A 22,703-nucleotide genomic window follows, 5' to 3' on the forward strand; every position below is an offset into this window, starting at 1 on the left:
TTGTTATTTCCACTGCGTAATTGATATAGAGTCAGGTATTATGATATCAGATAAAAGTGAAATATATCAGAGATATATTTCATATAACACTCCGGACCTTAGTTTCGGGTTCGGGATGCTACAAAAGCAATTTGGACCGCACACTATTTTACCCCATAAGATCCTACCAAATGGGCATACTATTTTACTAGGTAAGGTCTTGTCTCGTGGACTTGTGTCACCATGGATGTTTTATAGTATGATTGAAGGACAAATGAGTCCATCCGCTCACCCTTCTCGTGTGGTCACCTAGTCCATAATGGTAAAATCACATTTCTTTTTATTACCATGCTAGTCCACATGACAAAGGGATTGAATGAAGTAGCATGAACTCTACTTACTCAATTTACTTCTTTTCGTAATTATTACGAGTCTACGTGATAACAAAAAAGTGAAAAAAAGATAAAAAAGTTCATCTGCTTACTATTCTCATAATACTATTAGATTTCGTGATAGTGATGATTAGTATTATATTTATTTCTTAAAAAATTCTATTTATCACAAGAGCAACTTATAAGTGGCGGGACATCACATAACTTGTTAAATTTTATTAAGTATAAAAAACTAATAAATTATAATAAATGATGGAAAATCTCATTAATGATTTGGTTTTAAAATTTGTCTTGTGATGAATAACAAAAATTTTCTTTCTTTTATTACGCGGGATCAATGATAAAGTGATTGGCCCGCGATAGTTCTTTTCCATTGTAATAATTAATAAGATTCCTTCGTAGGATCCATTGAGTGGGTGTCCCGCGCGCGCGGACGTCATACTTTTAGCGACACCCGGGCCCCGGCCGTTGGCAAAACACACACAACGACTGATACAGCGTGATGAACGGCAGTAGGAGGCGGCAGCAAGCTTTAGCAAAGGAAAATGGTGGGCGTGCGTCGTTGCTTTTTGGCTGTCGACTTTGACTAACTGACCCACACCATAATCAGCTCATCAGCTCAATATATTTCAGCCTATCCCTCATCTTCTTCCCCGCACTCTGTTCTCCTGAAACAGCCGCAGCGATGAAGCACAGGAACGCTGCAAAGATCTCTCCTCAATGGATTTTCATCTTCTGCATTTCCAGCTTCGTCCTCGGAATGCTCTTCACCAGGTCTATCTTTTTCATCTTGATCATTCTTGATCATTCTAGATTTGTTGATTTTTCATGCCCCTTTAGCTAGCTGCAAATCTTTTCTGCTGCCCTTAAATCATTGGGAGGGTTTTCGGTAATTGTGTTAACTGTTAATTTGATTGTAATATGAAATTTATTTATCGGGAAATTAAAAAAAAAAAAAAATGTTTTGATCGTGCCCGTAGGGTGTGGTATCCGCCTGAACCCAAGGATCAGATGACATCCCAACGGCGGCTAGATCAGGAGTTCCAATTTTTTCACGAGGGCTCTGCAATCAGTAGGGTATGTTCTAGTCGTCTCTCTCGATGGTTTTCTTCTCTTTTATTTGTTTTATAGAGTGTTTAATGTTTACCCTTGTTCATATTGATTGGTTTTTTTCTCATGTAACAGAAGCCTGGACGAGATAAGGATATGGTGGGAAAGATTCACCAAACCCAAGAGGCAATACAGTGAGTAAATGAGTATGGGATTGTAGTTTTGAAGTGATGTTTAATACATTACTGGGTGGAGTGTGAGGAACGTAACTCCATAACAACCATAATAGCACGGAAATAAAAATAAAAAAATAACAGCTTTTCATAAACATGATCTATGGGAGATCTAGACTTATCTAAATGCTATCATAGTTCATGAACCAAATTTATAAATTGGTTGTCAAAAACCCTGGTAAAATGATTTTTTTTTTTCATTTTCTGAATGATTCGTTAACAATCTAGTTCTATTGGAAAAAAAAATAAAAAATAATGGAGGTCTGGCAGATCACTGGACCAGACAATGTCTACACTTGAGAGAGAATTGGTTGCCACTCAGAATTCTCATGATATGGGGAGCCTTGAAAATTTGCCTGCTGTCCGGACATCTTCTGTTGGTAGCCCACCAAGGAAGAAGGCATTTATGGTTATTGGAATAAACACTGCTTTTAGTAGCAGAAAGAGGCGTGATTCTATCAGAGAGACATGGATGCCCCATGGTACTATCTATTCTTAGTCTACCACGCTCACAATTTTCTGCTGTTATGTTTTCTTTATTTCTGAGAAAATTCAAAAACTCTTCTGTTGTGTTTGGTTAGGGGAAAAGCTCCTTCAACTAGAGCAAGAGAAGGGAATTGTCATTCGTTTCATGATTGGGCACAGGTATATTACTTATTTAATTTGATTTATGCATATGCATGCAATGATTGGCTCTGTAGGACTTTAAACAATGTCTTTTAATCTTATATCAGAATTGACAGGCCAGATTCAACATTTAATGAGTTAAAAGCATCATGGTGATAATGGGACCTGTTGATTTTAAAATTTGGTTTCCAAATCAGTTGAAAACACAACCCTGGATTGGTGGATAATATTGCCAATTTAGAATAGGCTAGATGCATTAATTTTTTATTAATTTTTTATCTTAGTTATGAGATGCAATATCTTATAAATTAAGATCAGAAAAAAAAAAGATAAAACTTATTTTTTTAATGAGCAAGTTGCACTTGAGGCTCTTACTTATAATCTTCCAGTGTTGAAGTACTTTAACCCATGCCTCGACCTAGTAGAAAGGAAGGGGCCACATAGGAATGTGTGTTAGGGTTTGAATCCCACTGCCTACCTTTTTAATATCTCAAAAAAAAAAAAGGGGGGGGGGGGGTGAAAGAAAGAAAGAAATAAGAAGCTTATTTTTCCATGTTACCCTTTCTGGGTTAATGATTAATTGATTTCAAAACGAGCATTTATCGTTTGTATTAACATTTATTAGTAGCTACTTTAGATAGGTGTTGGCCAAGCTGCTAGCATTTACTGATTTACCATTGTATAATTAGTTAGGTGTTGGCTAAGTTAGCATGAAACATGCATTGAAGAACTACGAACTGCTGAAGTTTCCATAAAAGGACACCAATTCTTCTCTGCCCATGTAATGGTCAAAATATGCTTTTGAAATTTTCCATAGATAATGTGTACTTTGACTTTCATGCATCTATGACTCCTGAAAGTAAAAAAATCCTTTGATCTTTCTATTGCCTTGTTCTTCTTATATTTAATTATTTGAATACTGGAATTATCCCACCCCAACCCTTTATGACCTAAACCAATCCTCAAGGGCAACTCATCCTTGTTATATTTATTGTATTTCTCTTTTGTTTATTTATTTATTTTTTATTTTTTATTGTATTTCCCTTTGTTTTGACCCAAGTAGTCGAAACTGTTGATGAAATTTTAGTTGGGAGGTAGTTTGTCTGTCTAAGGAGGAGGGGGCTTAGGGTCTTGGAAAGCTGGTGCCTAAAAGCATGGCTTTATTGGGTAAATGGTTATGGCAATTTCCCTTGGAGATGAACTCTCTTTGGCATAGAACTATTAGAAGTAAATTTGGCTTTCAAGTGTACGGTTGAGATACAAATCTGATAATTAGATGTTCTTCTGAGATTTCTTGGAGGTTTACTTCACATATAGAAGCCATTTATTCAATCATTGTACTAAATATAAATTAGTTGAGGGTACTCATATCTGCTTTTGGGAGGATATCTGTTTGGAGGATTCTGCCTTGTCTATTATTTTTACTCAGCACTTGGGTCTTGGAAAGTTGATGTCCAAAAGCACGGCTATATTGGGTAAATGGTTGCAGTGATTTCCCTTAGAGGCAAACTCCTTGTGGCATAGAGTTATTAGAAGTGATTTTGACTTGCAAGTAAATGGTTTGCATGCAAATTGGGGTAGTAGACGTTTTTCTAAGAGTCTTTGGTGGTTTATTTTACAACTTTGCCCTTTATTCAGTCCTTGCACTAAATAAATTAGGTTAGGGCACTCATACCCACTTTTGGGAGGATATCAAGTTGGGGGATTCTGCCTTATCTATTCTTTTTCCCCTTTTTATTGCTTTTCTATGTCCATAATGCTATAATTTCTTTCTTTTTTATCTCTAGCAACAATACTTGCACATTGGAGTTACATGATAGGGAGGTGGAGGAACTCTTTTATTTGCTTTCTCTGTCTGAGGACTGTCACCCTTCAAACAACAGGGATGTACAGGTTTGGGATTTGGATTCGTTGGTATTTTTTTCTTAATAATTTTTTCTCTAATCGTCTGATTAGATCTAGTATGCCTTTTTTGATCTACTGTTGTATTTGGAATCCAAAATTTCCTCTAAGATTAAAGCATTCTTTGGGTATTTTTTAATAGAGTTAACACAATCAATTTGTTGCGGAGTAGGAGGCCTTCAAAGTCATTATCTCCAAATGTTTCTACTTGGTGCTTTTTAACAATTCAGAAAATAATTCTTATCTACTTTCACATTACTCATTTACTTGGATCATGTGGAGTAGGTTATTTGGACCTTCTTGGAGAAATTGAGTTTATCCGTAAACAATGGAAGATCTTTTGGCTATTTCTTTAGATCTTTTAGGAGTAAGGATGCTGATCGTTTGTGGAGATGTGAGATGATGGTTGCTTTGTGGAGGATTTGATTGGAACAGAATCCGCTCATTTTTACTCAGAAGGGGATGATTTTATCTTTGCTTTGGGATAGGATATGATATATGGCTAGTCTTTGGGCTTCTAGTGTGGGGTGCTCTAGGAGAACATGTTTTTTGGATGTCCAGCAGGATTGGCAGGCCTTGATAGTGATTTTTTTTTTTTGAGCTTTTATTTTATTATAAGAGGATTCCTATCCTTCTATATGTGCATTGCTATTTCTTCTAATGATGTGTTTTTTTTTCTGCCCCCCAAAAAAAAGAAAATGCTATGATGTATTACATTTGTAGTCCTTCATGTTCTTTCTATCCCAACTGATCTAAACCATTGGTGAATTTTTTGAACCATTTATTCCTGTGATTAGTCTCATTATAGAGTTGGAATTTTTTTTCTTTTCTTTTAGTTTCATCCATCTTCCTTTGTCTGAACTGCATAATTTCAAATTTTAAGTGATGCATCTAGCTTAGTTATCTAACACATATGCTCTTGGTGAAACAAATGCATCATTGGAATTTTTCTTGGAAGATGATAGTTCTAGTGCATGTGTGTTTGCTGTAGTAGTAGATGGCCAGTATGGATGTCATTCAATGACAATTTGAAGAATAGGGCTTCCCACGGAGAATCAGACACAGGTCGGCCAAAAGATCCCAGTCAGAGAAAGGGATTGGGGAAAAACAGTTCCACATGAAAAATAACAAGACTCATTAGCCATCATTTAAAAATAAATCCAAGCAAAAATAATCTTGATTAATTAGTTAAGCCTAGCTCCTTTTTTTTAGTTTCCAACAAATCCCAGGCCCTAATCTTCGTGGTTAGCCCCAAATAGGATCAAATTGATCCATACTCTATGGCTTCTTGTTCTACATCATCTCTCCCTCATTGGAAAACTAAACCATCTGAGGTTGAGAAACAAACAAGAAGACCATCACCAAAAAGGGTGCGCTTTTTCCTAGACTACAGGAGGATACACTTGGCTAAGCCCTCGTATTCCATATTTGGAGCAGTCAAAGTGGGAGACTAGACTGGTTAAGAGGGGAATCCTTACTCCATGACATGGATTAGAGCTGGCGCTTCCCCCCTCCCAAACTAGGCTGCAAAGGTTAAGGTGTTTCTTGCATATAAAAATCAAAAAGGAAAAGGAATATTGCACTCCTTATATTGTAGATGGCGGGCCAAACACAGGGATAAGATAATTATCATAGCTCATTATATTTAGTCTGGTACAGTGCTATGACCCACTCCTTCAAAACAGATGCAACAGCAGCCAAAAGGAATTGTCATGCTTTATAATTTATAGGAAAAGAATTGGTGGTGCACTTTGACTTCATCATTGGAGGATCTCAGGATGGCATGAAATTTTCATATGCTAAACTTGCAAACAAACGACCATAGGCACCAAAAAAAAATATATTGCCAATCTTGATAGAAAGAATGTCACTATCTCCAAAATCTACCCAGTCATGAAGGTAAGCAAGCAATGAATGTTCACCTTCAAGTCCGTACTTGTTTACCAAATCTATTTTACACAATTGAGGATGTGGCTTGACCTTTTGATTTAACTTCTATGCTGCTTATTCTGATGCTACATTTGTCAAGCTACTAGGGTTGATAACTGTAGTGCACATATGCTTTTGGCAGTTCGCCTAGGTCCCAAAGACACTGTTAGTCTAATCTTCTTTTCCTAGCTGGGTGAGAGTACTGGGCACAATTTCCCTTCTATATTTGCTTCTTTCTAAGTCACTTGGGATTTGTCTCTCAAAACTCACTTGGGTTTCATATTCTTTTACTGCAATTGCCATGAATTGATTAGGATACTATCTGGCACAGTGTCTGAAACGTTATCCCTTGAAACTAAACTACTTTTTGGAGCTTGGAGGTTAAACCCAAAATTCTCATCTTTCAAGGGGTAGTAGACAGGAAATCAATTCCTTTGCCCAACTGCTCAACCAGCTTTTAATGAGACCAGAAGCAAGAAGTTTGAATGCAACTGCAATCTTCATTTGTATTCTGTACAAAGCAATCATCACAATGTCTATAATTTCCAATCTGCTTGGGTACCCTGATGATAAAATTCCTATCTTACTCAGCAACAGTCATGTACTTTTGTCTCAAATTAATGAGCAAAGATGGAAACACTGTTAGTAATTAGTAGGTACACACTGTTCTTGCATGACCCACTTCTTTTTATCCCACGTCTTGGTTTACCCTGTATATTTCCATATATTTCCTGCTACTTAATCCACCAAAATGCGTTTTTGTCTTCAATTTTAGTCATACCAAATACAACTTTCAGACCTTGTTCATGTTGGACAACCCCCCCCCCCCCCCCCGGGGGCAAAAAAAAAAAGAAAATCTCCAAGCAATAAACCCAGTTTCAAGCTCATCAGTAGAACCATCTCATTAAAATCTGAAATCTTCAACTCGTATTCCCCTATTTAAATGTCCAGATACAGTGCCGTCTACATGAGCTCCCACAAAATCGTTGGGAAGGCAAGGGAATTTTTTTTTTTTTTATTGGGGATGGAGAGGGGATTTATCTTCTCATTTCTTTTACTTGTTGCAGTTTGGGAGATGGTGCTGGAAAAACAAATTTTGAGATGATTTGTGGAAAGGAGATGTTCCTTTTGTGATGCTTTTCCTCATCTGATCGACCTCTCTACCCTTCATGATGCTCCTCTCTAATTTCTACTGTCATGATGACTCAGTTATTGTTTGGAATCTTCAGTTCTTTTGCAATCTCAATTGCATGAAGCTTAGCTCAGATTACCATTCTTGATTTTTGTTGGATTCCCTTTCCTTTTACCTCTTGACACAGGGCTTTGGTGTCTCGATAAATTTCCAGTAATTTCTCTTACAAATCTTTTTGTTAGATCACCACTTAAGAGCTTAAACTGTTTGCTTGGTGGACAACAATATATATCAAGCATTCACAGTCTTGCACATGTAACCTAATTGTACATGAGAAGATAAACAAATGATGGATAACACCGATAGCAGGGAGTAGGATAATTTTAACAACTGTACAATAACACAAGAAACAAGACTAGAACCCAAGACCTCCTTGCAACAATGGCTCTAATACCATGCGGACAACGGGTTTCTGCTGAAGCTCAAGAAATTACCTCTTGTTCTGATACCATGATCTATCACCACTTTAACTGAAACTTAAGTTTTTCTGTTTTCAGCCATTATTAAATGTTAACAAACCTCAAATCAGACACAATAGTAAAGAATATAAACAAACTATGCTGAAAACAACACATATCATTATGGCCTGTTGCTGCTGGTTGTTTGAAGGGATTGCCTTTTCAGATGTTCAGCATGATTGGTCTTCTGTTTTGTATTTTTTTCTTTCGCTTTTTTATTTTAAGTTTGTTCCATTGTTCTTTGTAGGAATACTTCTTATTCTCCAGTCTTATGCATTCTTATTTATATTCATTTTTTTTTTATCCAAAAACACATACACACAAATCAAACACCAATTTTTACATGGTTTGGCTATTAAGCATATGTCCAAGAGCAAGGGGTGAGAGAATTTTCACTATGTATTAAATGGAAGTATAGTGGAGATCAGAATTACTTCAACACTCAAATGCTAACCCCAACTATGCTCAATCACACGTAGATTTAAGAAATCACCCAAAACCTATAAACATAACAAATATACATGTGACTCACAAATACAAAACAGGTCATCAAGTTGGTTCAAATTCACAGCAGAGGGCTCAGACCCTGCAACTTCAGTAAACTTCACGTGGCGACAAACAAAATAAGTAAATCACAATGAGCCTTTTCCCTCACTAAGCTATTCATTCAGCTCAGTTGAGCTTAGAGAAGGGCCCATATTACTGGCTTGAGGATAGGAATTATGAATTCAAGAGATACCCAACATGGGCCAACAATGTATATTAAGCCTTAACACTTTTTATATGCATCTTGTTTAGATTTCCTTTATTTGCTTTTTCCCTTTGAAAAAGTTTAACTGGAAGGCTGAGGTTCCTTTCAAAATTGAGGCTTTTGGTTAGTGCTTCATTCTCACTAGAATAAACACTAATAGGGTAATATGTTTTGTATATTAGAGGCCTACTAAGACTTTATCTCCTAATATTCATGCTCTGAATAAACGAAGTAGTGTAACCAATGCCCATTTTTTCTTTTTTCCTTTTTTAAGTGCTGCCCTTTCAATTGGTTGTTGTGAAATTCTCTCTTTGTTATTGGGGAGCAGATTTGGGTGTGTCTGAGTTCCATTGAGGAGAGATATTGGGTTTTTGAGTGGAGGAAGGAGCTATGATTTTTCGTGATTGTACATTATTTGCTATTATTTAGTGCGTTGGGTTGGAAAGGAATGTGAGGATCTTCAGAAACAATTTTCTCTCTTCATATATTATGGGAGAGAGTGATATTCTTTGGTTTGGTCCTCAATGGCAATGCTTGTGCAGGAGTTTCTTTAGCTCATCTCTAATGCAACTAAAACGGTTTGCTTTATTGATTTTTTTTTTTCAGTCTTAGCTTCCTTTCTTCTTTTGGAAAGCTTCCTCTCCCCTATTTGTATTCTTATTTTGCTTCGATAATATTCTTATTTTTTCCCAAAAAAAAAAAATGTCCCTTAATCTTTTGTCTTTGTGGATTTCAAAATAATACACTAATTGTACCACTTATCTCCTTGGAAGGAGATTCAATTACTCTACTTCTGTAGTGCTGTGATTTTGGTTGCCAGTTTATTTAATGCATTCATGATGCTATTGAAAATAATCTCAATATTCTGCATCCTATCGTATGATGATTCAATCTTTGAAGGCAATTTCACCCTTGGCATTTTGTCAACTCTTTTCACTTCAGTAGTCTTAGGAGAAACAGGGTTGTTGCAATCAGTAGTTAAAAATAATCTACTGATTTCTTCCAACCATCATTCATATAGGTGATCTTTTAAGCAACTTCGGCGTGGGAAGCAGCCTGATCAATGGACTCAAGATGATAGTTATGAAGTTTAATACAAATTGTATATCATCCCACCAATGCATTGAACAATTTATTCTTACACATTTTTCCTCAAATGATCCCTCTTGGCAAGATTATGAAACTCATGCATTGAAGTTTCCGTGTCTTTCCCATGCTGGGTGAGAGAACACAACCTAGAATAGCTTCTCTGCCATAATTATTTTCAATCTTGATCTCCTTCGTCCCTACACCATCCGGTCACAGGTCCCTCTAAACAGTTTCTATGGTTAATGTTATTCCACCTGGTGCCCGCATACCCTTTGAGGCAAATTATAGATACTTTTACCTTGCCCTTATTCCTAACTCCTCTACAGACAAAAAAAATATTCTCCAGAAGATTAAACCAGTCATCCAAATCATCATGTAAACCCTCCTCGCCAAACTCAGGCAGATTAACCCTTGTACCATAGGCGGGCTTAGCAGTATATGGGGATTGGAAAAGTACCTGAATCTTTAGGCTACAATCAGCTATAAGTGTAGCAGAATTGGAAGTGGCAGTGTAATCTTATATCCCTTCTGTTTAGTAATGGAGTCCAAATAAGCTGCCAGATTACTACTAAAATCCTCAATGTCCTTGGTGTTTTGTCGTTGGCTTGCAGCTGTTTTGTCAACAAGATTGTGTATGTGGTCTCCCCACTCTTTCAAATTTCTAACATATCTCTATATGAGCTCACACTGATCCTTGGTAACCTCTTCTTTCTTTCTTTCTTTTTTTGCTAGTATTTTGATTAACAAGGGCTCTTGGGTATGGGAGAGAATAAAGAAATGGGGAGAATTGAATAAGAATACAAAAGGGAAGATCTAAGTGGGGTCCTTTTGACTTAGTCATGAATAAACTAAGCCGACTGCACAATTGTTTATTTAACCGGGCTAAAAGCTTTAGTTAGTAATGTTTATTCAAGTATACATGCATAAACTATTTACCTTTATTCCCAAGTTAATGTGGGGCTAACCATTCATGTGTACATCCACATGATATAACATTTCACTGTACCACTTTAATTTCCTTCTGGGTTTTAGTGCATTTAGATTCTTCCTCCCTTCTTCAAACATGTTCTAAGCTAGCTCTTGCTCCCCATTGCTGGTGTCACACAGTTTTACACTCTCATCTTTCCAACCTGCAATCTTCTTGCAGGGATCTGGCTTTAATACTATTTTATAATTTCCCAACTCAAAAAGTTTGAATGTCGAGTAATCTGCACATATGATCTTTCAATCTATTTATAAGCTTGTGCTTAATTACTAATGCATGTTCATGTATTACCTTTCTCCTCCCAAGTTAATGCTAGAGCAGGACTTAATAGCCTTATTAATCGCCCCTAACATTGTCTTACTCCCATGTGGTTTTAAAATCACTCTGCTATGCTACTTAATATCCTTACCACTCATGGCTCCCAAAGTTTCTACCTCCCCTATTCAATTATTTTTTGGGTTAGGTTTTGCTCACCTGCTCGCCTAGAGGTGTGCCATGGGCCACTTCTAATCCACAGCAACACTTATTGATCTGTGGAATTCTCTTCGACCAATGTCATGCTGTTGACATTTCTGAACATTCACCACTTGTTTTTATTTGTTCCAAAAGGAAAACAAAATAGCTAATAAAACCCCAGATGGTGACTTGGATTAAGGTTCTAAAAAACTCTGAACTAATGACATGCTCTCCTCACCAGGGGTAGATCTGTGATCATCTTACTCAATTGGGAGGGTGTTAGGTGCTCATGAGGCTGAATTGGCCTCTAGGCATTTAGAAAATTAGTTGGCAAACATGTACCTAAAATATTTAAATCTACAATGAGCATTCAGAAAGGCAATTTTTGTTTACTGAGGAATCTAACCATTTATACAGACTCATGTTACATGGTAGCCCATGCTAGTGAGTCGGAGTCGGCACACATGAAAATGCGTGCAGGTTCTGGTTTTATTGTCTTGCATTATTCAGGCAGAAAGTGCAAGTTCACAGTTTTCTGTAATCCAAAGGATGAAAATGTGGAATTGGTGCTGGCTTGGGTAAAACAAAGCAGCAAATGGAATTTAAGATGTGGGAGAAAGTGCCTTTTATGGCTTCTTTGTGGTGTGTGGGCAATGGAAATGTTAAGGGGATGTGTTTAACAGATGTTCAGCAGGATTGGACGTCCTTTCTAACGGAGTACTGATTTGAGTTTGCTTTATTTTTGGTGTTTTCTTTTTTTGTTTTATTTTTCTGGGGATTCCCAGATTTTGTTAAGGAGATGTATTCTCTCGTGATTGTACATTCTTTCTTTATCTAATGAATTTATTTTTCTCTCAAAAAAAAACAAACAAACAAACAAACAAACAAAACAGCAAAAGGCGATTATGAATGATATATATATATAAGTGAAAAAACCTTGTGTTTGATCTGATGCGTATATGTTGAACAAGGAGCAGATCATTCCTTCCCTGTTCCATCCTTGTATTTAATCATGTTTGTTTTCTACTAAGATTCTAGAACAAAGAAGATGCTTGATTTGATTCATCCTGATGTAAAATGGAAGAAGAAAATGATAAATTTAAAAACAAAGGGAAACAAAGTTGGATTGAAAACTCTACTACTTCATTGATGAGGAATGGCCATTATATAGGCTAAAAACAAACGGTTACAAGCACAAAAATAGGCGCCACTAATATCATGCTAACTAACTCCTACACTAGGCAGAAAATAAAACACATTTGCAACTATTAATTTATTCTACAAACCCTCCCTTAAACTGATGTTCCATACATAACATCAGTTTAATAAGACTTAAACTTTAAAGCGTCATCCCTTAGATAAAGTCCTTTGAACTACAAACACCAAGTAACTCCCTAAGCTTCTGAAATGCTGGAAATTTGAGAGGCTTTGTTAGAATATCAGCAATCTGGTCTTCACTTCTGCAGTAAACCAGATTGATAACTCCATCATTTGTGAGATCTCTCAAGAAATGATACTTCACATCTATATGCTTGCTTCGACCATGTGGAACAGGATTCTTTGAGATCGTTATTGCTGAACTGTTGTCACAGTAAATGAGAGTAGGCCGATCTTCTTTGAACTGCAGCTCTTCAAGAATCTTCTTCAGCCAAATAGCTTGACAAGCACAAGCTGTTGCTGCAACCAATTCAGCTTCAGTGGTTGACAATGTGACAATTGGCTGCTTCTTTGATGACCATGCTCCTGTTCCCAACATGAAAACATACCTAGATGTGCTTTTGCGATCATCAGAATCTCCTGCATAATCACTATCTGTAAAGCCAAACAAATCTGAATTTTCTCCCTTTTTGAAGAACAACCCAAACTCCTTAGTACCTTGCAAGTACCTAAGAATTCTTTTTGCAGCCAAAAGATGAATCTCTGTTGGACACTCCATGTATCTACTAATGACACTTACAACATGCATTATATCAGGCCTTGTTGCAATCAAATACATTAAACTCCCAACAATCTGCTTGTAAAGAGTACTGTTAACCTTCTTTCCTCCATCATCTTTGTTTAGCTTCAAACCAAACTCAAATGGTGTATTCACAGGATTACAATCCTTCATCTGAAACCTGTCCAAGATTTCTCCCAAATATTTCTTTTGAGAAATAAGAATGCCTGTAGAAGACTGCAATACTTCTATGCCAAGAAAGTAATGCATCATGCCAAGATCAGACATTTCAAATTCAGCCATCATGGATTTCTTAAAGCTTCCAAACGTGGTTGTATTACTTCCAATATAGATGAGATCATCTACATATAAGCAAACAATAAGCATTTTCCCTCCATCCTCAACTTTTGTGAAAAGTGTATGTTCACAAGGACATTTTTGAAATCCTTCCTTCAAAAAATAAGTTTCTAATACGATTCTACCAAGCTCATGGGGCTTGTTTTAATCTATATAGAGCCTTCTTTAGTTTATACATTTTATGCTCATTTCTAGATTTCACATAACCAAGAGGTTGATCGATAAATACCAGTACCTTCAAATCTCCATGGAGGAATGTCGACTTCACGTCCAGCTGAAAGATAGGCCATGAGTTTTGAGCTGCTAATGCAATCACCAATCTGATTGTGTCATGCCTTGCAATTGGAGCAAAGGCTTCTTTATAATCAACACCGCACTCTTGCTTATAGCCCTTGGCCACCAAGCGTGCCTTGTCTTTGTCTACTTCACCATTCTCCTTCAGCTTTGTCTTGTAAACCTACTTCACGCCAATTGTTTTGTGCCCTTCTGGAAGATCAGATAACTCCCAAGTGTCATTCTTTTCGATGGCTGCAATTTCAGCATCCATAGCCTTTTGCCATTTTGATTCTTTGACAGCACTTTCAAGCATTGTAGGATCACAATCTGAAAATAGAGCAAAATGAGTGATTTGGTCTTTAGATTGATCAATTCCGGTTACCTCATAATCTGACATCCATGCTGGCCTCCTTCGAACACGATGAGAACATGATTCAGCTGCTGCTTCTGGTGCTGTTGGAGTGACTTCAGAGGCTGCAGGAGTTTCATTTTGAGGATTCTCAAATGCATCAATTGCTGGAGCAAGGTGTTGCTGCGGCTGGTTTGCTTCATCACCATCTTCTCCATCAAAACTAGTTGGAATTGGCTCTCCAACTACATTTTTGCTCCATTCCCATATTTGATCTTCATCAAAAACAACATCTCGAATGATAAGTAATTTCTTAGTGTTAGGATTGTAAAGCTTATAAGCTTTTGACTGATCACTAACACCAAGAAAAATACATTTTTCTCCCTTGTCATCCAGCTTCTTCCTCTTCTGATCTAGAATATGGGCATATGCGACACACCCAAAAATTCTGAAGTGATCAACAGCTAGTTTCCGTCTACTTCATGCTTCCTCTAGTGTCTTATTTTGAACAGCAAGTGTGGGACTTCTATTCAATATATGAATGCTCCAGTTAACTGTTTCAGGCCAGAAGCTCTTTGGAATACAACTCCTTATTAAAAGACTTCACACCATATTTAGAATAGTACAATTCTTCCTTTCACAAACGCCATTTTGTTGGGGCGTATAAGCTGCTGTAAGCTGTCTCTTGATTCCATGAGTCTCACAGAAACTTGCAAATTCATGTGAGTTGTATTCTCCACCACGATCTGTGTGAAGAATTTTTATGGGACTGCCAACTTCTTTCTCAACCAGCACTTTATAGCTTTTAAAGGCTAGAAAGGCTTCAGACTTCTCTTGCAAAAAATAAACCTAGCTTTTACGACTAAAATCATCAATGAAAGTAAGTATATATCTTTTACCTCCATCAGAGCATGGAGTTATTGGCCCAAAAATGTCGGAATGAACAAGCTCCAGTGCAGCCTTCGCCCTCCATGATTTCCCTTGTGGTTATTGATTACAGTGTTGTTTGCTAACAACGCATTCTTCACAAACTTCAAAAGGAGCTATAATTTGAGGAAGACCTGTCACCATATTATTCTGTTGTAAAGTCTTCAACCCACCAAAGCTAAGATGCCCATAGCGAAAATGCCATAGCCATTCCTTCTCTCCCAATCTTGCAGAAAGACATGAGTGAGTAGTGTCATGGCGATACAATGGAAACATTCGATTGACTGTCATGTTGACTTGAGCTATCAAGCCCAACTTCTCATCTTTAATTCTGCAGACTCCATTTTTGATAGAGATTCCATATCCCTTTTCTTGTAGCTGACCAACACTGAGTAAGTTTGTTCTCAAATCTGGAACAAAGAGAACATTAGAAATAGTTTGAATAGAATTTTTGTTGGTTTGAATTGCTACCTTTCCCTTTCCCATAACAGAGACTATAGAGCCATCACCGAACTTCACAACATCACCAAAAGCTTCATCCCATTCAGAGAATACAAACTTCTCTCCACTCATATGGTTGCTGCATCCAGTGTCTAAGTACCACAAGAATGTCTTGTGGGTTTCCTCCTTCACGTGACAAGCCATCAACAAAGACACTTCTTCTTCTTCCTTCTAAGCAAAATTGGACTGCTTTCTACCATCTCTCCTTAGATTAGTACGACATTCTGACTTGTAATGGCCAAACTTGTGACACCTGTAGCATTCAACTCTTGATTTGTCTGCTGACTTTGACTTGGAAGGCGTTGAATGATTATTGTTGTTGTCATGGCCTTTTCCTCTCCCTTGAGAATTAGAATCTTCAGATTTCTTATTTGAGTGTCTACCATCATTGCCACCTCTACCTCTCCCTCTTCCTCGTCCATGACCTCCTCCTTTTGATGCTAATGCTTGCTCCTTGTCTTGCCGATTCATTTTCTGCTCATGAACCAACAAAGAACTCTGCAATTCATCAATGGACATGCTTTCAGTGTCTTTAGATTCCTCAATCGAACAAACAACATAGTTGAATTTTGTTGTCATTGAACGAAGAATCTTCTCAATGATAGTGACATCTATCATTTGGTCGTCATCGATTCTCATCTTATTTGTGATTGCCATCGTCTTGGAGAAGTAATCTGTCACCGATTCTCTAGACTTCATGTGTAAAGTTTCGAAATCGCCTCGAAGTGCTTGCAGTTGTTCCCTCTTTGCCTTTGCTATCCCCTTATATTTCTTCTTCATAGAGTCCCAGATCTGCTTGGAAGTTTTTTTACAAAGAATGGTTTCTAGGATGGAACGATCAATTGCCTGGAAGAGATAATTCTTTGCTTTGAGATCCTTCAACTTCTGCCCTGCAAACTCCACCTTCTGTGCATCTGTCAACACAACACCTTCTGTTGGTTCTACTACTCCAGAAACAACAACTGTCCAATATTCTTTGGACCTCAAAAAATTTTCCATGAGCATGCTCCAATGGTCATAGTGACCATCAAAGTGTGGAATGGCTGGCTACACAAAAGTTTCAGAAGCCATTGTGGAACTCTAACTTGGCTCTAATACCACTGATGTAAAATGGAAGAAGAAAACAATAAATTTAAAAACAAAGGGAAACAAAGTTGGATTGAAAACTCTACTACTTCATTGATAAGGAAATGACCATTATATAGGCTAAAAACAAACGGTTACAAGCACAAAAATAGGCACTACTAACATCATGCTAACTAACTCCTACAAACTAGGCAGAAAATAAAACACATTTGCTGCTATTAATTTATTCAACACATCCATAATTGACCAAGCACGTCTTGTCTGATACAGCTCAACATCCAATAGCATCCTAGACCGGGCTATCGACTCAGAGGATGCTCTACATAAAGACTTCTTTAGGCTTGTAAGAACACACCAATTGAATTGTTTTCCATGAGATATTATATGTTTTCAGACTCACAAGACAGAGTTGTTATCTTATTTGCGCAGGAGCATGTTGAAGGTTATCATGAATTATCCGCAAAGACAAAAACGTTCTTCTCTGCTGCAGTTGCACAGTGGGATGCTGAGTACTATGTTAAGGTTGACGATGATGTCCATGTCAATTTGGGTACATATCCTCTTCCTTTTCTGTTGCCTCCCTCCTGATCTGACATCATCTTCTGTTTCTAGATATTTAATGGTGCTTGCCTTTTACCAGATTCTGTGCTATTTGGCTGCTTGAAGCAAAAATTTTCATCACTTGCATTAGTCACATACAACTATATCACTAATGAACTGAGAATTTTACTTGTTTGAAAATGCAGGTATGCTAGCCACAACTCTTGCCCGCCACCGTTCAAAACCTAGGGTGTACATAGGATGTATGAAATCTGGACCAGTTCTATCCCAAAAGTAAATTGTCTTTGAGCATTATTGTTTTTTGAGTTATTTTTTTATTCATGTTTTGCTTTAAAAGTTGATATTTCCGGCTCTTGGCATCTTTTTGCATCTGGTAGGAATGTCAAGTACCATGAACCTGAATATTGGAAATTTGGAGAGGAGGGGAATAAATACTTCCGGCACGCAACTGGGCAGATCTATGCAATCTCAAAAGATCTGGCCACATATATCTCTTTGAACCAGTAAGATGAGCAATAGGTTTTGATTCTTCCTTTTTCCTTGATCTTGAAGTCTGCAGTATGTAGATGTGCTTTAATTGGCCCATTTGCAGGCATAAATATGGGTGCAACTGTTATTTTGATTTTTTAATAGTCTTTTACTACAAATGTGTTTAAAGTTTTAAACCATTAAAACATAATGTTGAAGGAGGGGAATCTGAGAATAGAAGGGGGAAGGGAGAGAAGAAACAGATGGATAGCAGGGCACACATCCAAAGCAAGGGATAAGCCCTAAACTCCAACTTCAATTCAGGCGGTTCTCAAACAATTACTTAAAGGCCTAATACTGTGGGTACCAAGAAAATAAAAATACATAAACCTAATATTACTAGGATATTACTTTCCTCAATTAAAATCTTGAAGTCTCCCAACTCATAACCTAATAAAATTCTACTAAAAATTACATGAAAAATGAAAATAAAAATTACAATAATTTTCAACAATACCAATTCCTTGAATTTGAATTTCTGTATTTGCATCTTATGCTGTATCAAAAAATTATAAAGAAAGTTTTAGTAGTTCATTCAACTCCTTACCAATAGTGCTGCTGTGTCAAACAACAATAAAGTTTTATTAATCTGTGCAACTTTTTACCAACAGTAATGCTCATTTATGATTCTATTTACGTCAAAAATGTTTGTATTTAAACTATCAGGAAACTTGTTACTTTTGGTTTCTTTTTGGTTTTGGTGTAAGTTTGTTCTCTTCTTTTGTTTGGTTTGATGCATGAGGTGTTTTATGGGTTATTATGTAAGCTCCAAGTGTCCTTTTGTTTCCACGGTATTCCTCCGTCATAAGTGAGGGTTATTAATAAACTTGGGACGGAGCCGTTATGTGGGTGGCTTCCGGCTCTTTCCAAAAAAAAACACTTGTTACTAATAGTTTTGCCCAATTATAACTGTATTTACATTGAGATGTTCGTATTCAATTATCAGGCCCATACTGCACAAGTATGCCAATGAAGATGTGTCACTTGGTGCCTGGTTTATTGGTCTTGAAGTTGAGCACATTGATGATCGCAACATGTGCTGTGGGACTCCGCCTGGTAAACACTTCATCTAAAATGAACGATGTGTTCATCTTTTATAAAAAGGAAAAATAACTCGTTACTTTTCAAAGCTGCTTTCCTCCTAAATATTTACTCTTTCTTTCCAGACTGTGAGTGGAAAGCACAGGCAGGAAATGTTTGCATTGCATCATTTGATTGGAGTTGCAGTGGAATTTGCAAATCATTGCAGAGAATCAAGGATGTTCATGCCAGGTGTGGTGAAGGTGCTGCTGCTGTTTGGAACACTCTCATCTAAAAGTTATTTCGAGAGAATAAGGGGTGTCGCTCAATTCTTTTTGGATCCTCCTTGTTGCTTACCCATCTTGATAACTCTAGAGATAACACGACACCTTTCTGCAAGAAGAACCAATTACAGTCATCAAAATTTTGATTCAGAATCAGCCCATACAGAGTACAAATCCAATATTTACTTGTCTACATGGAAGACACCTCTGGTGTAGGAGCACATTGATAGAATTAATTCTTTGATGCAGTGACTTCTTGTAGTGTCTTTTTTTTTTTTCCTGCTCTGGTATAGTGTACTTTGGGTGTTGTTTATATGATTTGGGTCTCAAGAAAATGTGCTCAAAAAAGGCATACAATGTTTCTCCAGTCCTGTAATGCAATTCTCCAGGATTCAACCTGTCTTCCCCTCTTTCTACCTCAAAATTTATGATTGGAAGTTTGATTGTCTTGTTGCAACTTTGCATATTAAGTTTGTAATTTCTAGCAAAAGTTCCCTTTGATTCTTTGAATATGCATCCAGAAAAGTTCTTACATGTTTGGTACATAGGAAAGGAACAAAATCAAGAGGAATAGAATTGAAGTTCTTACTTGATTTCGTCAGGCGCCCATTTGAATTTTGATTCCATTCCTTTTTTAGCCCATTCCATTTCATGACCTAAACATGCTGTCACTGCATTAAAAAATGATAAAATAAAAATTCTTTTTTTTTTCCTATTTCGTTTTTGTTTTCGTTTTCCCTGAACTGTTAAGCCTCACCTTCCCAATGGCATGGGACTCATGCCAGAAGTTTATTTGTCAAGGCATGTTCTTTTCCTGTAGGATGGTGTTGATGTCAAGGGGGAAGATGGAGATTCCCAAGTCACTTAAGTGTGCACATTATTTTCAAGCAAAATAGAAGGATATGGAAATAACATCTTCTGTAATTCTCTTTTTTGGTTGATTCTTGCACTTGAAATACAAAGGAAATAGAGTTAGCTAGAAATGTAAATCTAAGATAGTATATTTAGTGAAAATCGCAAATCTAACTTCAAAAAAATAAAAAATTTGTCATAGTCCATTTTATTCAAATCCCTTTTAAGCTTGGCTCCTTTTTTATTCATTGTAATGTGCTTTATCCTAGAAAATAAGTTGTGTTTTTTTTTTTTGGGTGTTGGGGGGGGGGGGGGGGGGGGAGGGTTTGAGTCCATCTTTCAAAATTGCAACAAAATCGAGTTTTTCATGCTCTTCCTTAACCTAAGTTCCATGTTATCCTTTTGCTTTGAGAAAGTTAAGTGCTATTTTTATAAAATTTTAGCTTTGTTTTTAAATTTTTTTAAAAGAAAGGTGAAATTTTGAAATTTGTCTTTCCTTTGACGATGCATTCAAGGACGATCTTTCTCTCTTGAATATTTTGCGTTCACTAGCAAAATCATAATTCTTTTGCCATTGGGGCCGCCCCGCGGGGGGGGGAGTGGGGGTTACATTTCTGCATTTCACCTCACCCATTCATTTTAAATATGAGTGCATTAACATATAAAAATACAAAAATACAAAATATGAAAGAAGTCATGCACAAAAAGAAAACGCCCCTATCTTCATTTCATCACCCTATGCCAGCACACAAGCACACAAACACAAGGTCATTAGCATTATTTCTTGAAGCATGACACAAGCCTAGCCAAACACGCCCTATGTAACGGCCCGAAGAATAATGGTATTTAAATAATAAAAAGAAAGGGAAATGGAAACAGGAATAGAAGGAAGCAGTCGATGACGTTGAATTTTGGATGGGATAATCCCGAGGAATTTTTCAGCTCCTCGTCGACAAACACAAGGGACTCGTCGACCAGGGTATAAGGGGAGCTCGTCGACGAGGACAGGATTCGTCAATGAGAAGATGCCGAAAGAGGATTTGTGGAAACCTAAAATTCGTCGACGAGAGTTGAAATTCGTCGACGAACTTCTTACAGGACTCGTCGATGAGGTGACGTGGCTCGTCAACGAATTCCGCAGCATAAATAGGGTTAAACGAGAATTTTCAGTCATTTTTCTGTGCCGAATCTTTCTCTCTCTCCTCATACGGTTTCTCCTCCTTCTCTCTAAGATTTTGGGCCAGATTTTCGTTGGTTCAACGATCTGAAGCCATCATGACGCTCCTAGGAAAGTTCTTTGCAAGTCTACCGGAGCGGATCGTCGGTGGGGCTGAGTTGGAAACCATCCCAAATCTAGGGTAAGGCTTCCTACTCAGTATTTGGTTATTTGACAGTTGTAGAAAATGTTGTACGCGTAGAAATACTGAACTTTAGTTGTGGGAAATGTTATTTCTAGGGTGTTGAGTAAGGAACCCTGCGGGTGCGAGACAAATTTTCTTAGGGACTTTTCAATAATCAGGTAAGGGGATAAACTAAACTAGTTCTTTTATGAAAATGTATGTATATTATTATAACATTTGATTTCAGGGAAATAAATATATTTATATATGATTTATATTTGGGAAATAGTGCTGAAAATGATGGTATGTTAAATATACGAAAAACCTGTTTTGTGTGGCATGAGTAGAAATTAATATGAAATACTATTTTTCTGAGAATGTGTTCATGATACGGATTTTTTTATAATGGAAAACCAGCGTATGGGTCGAGATTTTTATATATGTTTGCCAGCGTACGAGCTGTGCTATATGTATGATTTGCCGGCGTACGAGTAGAGGTATAGAAATGATTTGCCATCGTACGAGCTATGCTATGTGTATGATTTGCCGGCGTACGAGCCGAACTATGGAAATGATTTGTCAGCGTATGAGTTATGCTATGGATATGATTTGCCGGCGTACGGGCCGGTGATTTTCATGAAATACGTATATATGCAAAATGATATGATTGATTTGATAATTAATGATATGAAATATTCATGTATCACAGTTTCAATATATGTTATATGATATCAGAACCTGGTTGGCTTGGTCTAAGCTAGCACTTGTACGGTACCGTTGCTATGTGTCCATGGTCATCATGATCATGATATTTGTGTTAACGCCGTTGTATGAAGTGGTGTGAGATTGGATGGTCGATGTGGTTTTTAAGAAGTGTGTGAGCGCCCCTGGTGTATGGACCAAGTTTGGCAAACCCATCAAACTTACAGACTGAACTTTTGACGTGGCAGTGGTCGGCCAACCATTATCATGTCCCACCTTCGGGCCACACATCCCAGTCATGTGGGGGTAATACATGACACAACAGCCAGCCAACCTACCAGGATTGTTTTCGTATTATTATTATATGAGATGATATGTGTTAATGATATATATGTTTTCCCAGATTCGACATAACAGTTTACTGAATATGTTTTGCATGGTATATGTATAACACGGAATACTCATGTTGCCACACACTAGTGTTAGTTTATTTCCTTTACTGAGAGGTGTCTTACCCCAAATTTTGTAAACTTTTCAAGAGTCCCTGATAGGAGAGCGGGAAAAGCCCCGCTGATCTAGTGTTGCTGACCTGCCCTCTTTGAAGGGTAAGTTTTAGTAGGGATAGTTGGATTTTGTGGGAAATGTCCCTAGATCTTATTTTTGGGATGTGTGTACTGAAATACAGTGGATTTAGTGACTCTGGTATTTATGGTATTGTGATGAATGTTTTCGTATTTATGATATTGTGATTGTATGTTTCCTGCTGCTTAGGCTTCCGTTATGTGTTCTGATGTATCCTTGATACCCATGGGTCCAGGTGGATTATGATCTACTAGGTTTTATTGTGTTGAAAAAAAAAATTGGAAATTAAGCAAGACATCACAGTTTGGTCTCAGAGCCTAGGTTGCTAGGTTCTGTAGATTTTAGAATGCAGCGGAAAC

General features: G+C 37.3%; 1 protein-coding gene across 2 annotated transcripts; it reads left to right on the forward strand.

The window, feature by feature from the left end:
- The first annotated feature begins 722 nt into the window (after positions 1-722).
- On the forward strand, positions 723-19,325 carry LOC131160629 (beta-1,3-galactosyltransferase 7-like). Of its 2 annotated transcripts, none has more exons than XM_058116474.1 (11): positions 723-1,145; positions 1,352-1,448; positions 1,557-1,615; positions 1,916-2,136; positions 2,236-2,299; positions 16,746-16,818; positions 16,905-17,025; positions 17,222-17,309; positions 17,414-17,539; positions 18,511-18,620; positions 18,731-19,325. In XM_058116474.1, the coding sequence occupies exons 1-11, from the start codon at positions 1,057-1,059 to the stop codon at positions 18,877-18,879; spliced, it is 1,197 nt and encodes a 398-aa protein (XP_057972457.1). In that variant the 5' UTR covers positions 723-1,056; the 3' UTR covers positions 18,880-19,325. The 2 variants fall into 2 exon arrangements, with proteins under 2 accessions (XP_057972457.1, XP_057972458.1); XM_058116475.1 differs by having other exon boundaries at positions 769-1,145; positions 1,925-2,136.
- The last annotated feature ends 3,378 nt before the right edge of the window (positions 19,326-22,703 follow it).

Source organism: Malania oleifera, chromosome 7, assembly GCF_029873635.1.
Source record: "Malania oleifera isolate guangnan ecotype guangnan chromosome 7, ASM2987363v1, whole genome shotgun sequence".
In the NCBI taxonomy this organism is placed as follows: Eukaryota; Viridiplantae; Streptophyta; class Magnoliopsida; order Santalales; family Ximeniaceae; genus Malania; species Malania oleifera.

Bases quoted from the DNA above. Each gene is read 5' to 3' on its own strand.
- LOC131160629 (XM_058116474.1), top strand. From the start codon at position 1,057: ATGAAGCACAGGAACGCTGCAAAGATCTCTCCTCAATGGATTTTCATC. The intron at 1,146-1,351 runs GTCTATCTTTTT...TCGTGCCCGTAG, and splicing joins CTCGGAATGCTCTTCACCAG to GGTGTGGTATCCGCCTGAAC. The intron at 1,449-1,556 runs GTATGTTCTAGT...CTCATGTAACAG, and splicing joins AGGGCTCTGCAATCAGTAGG to AAGCCTGGACGAGATAAGGA.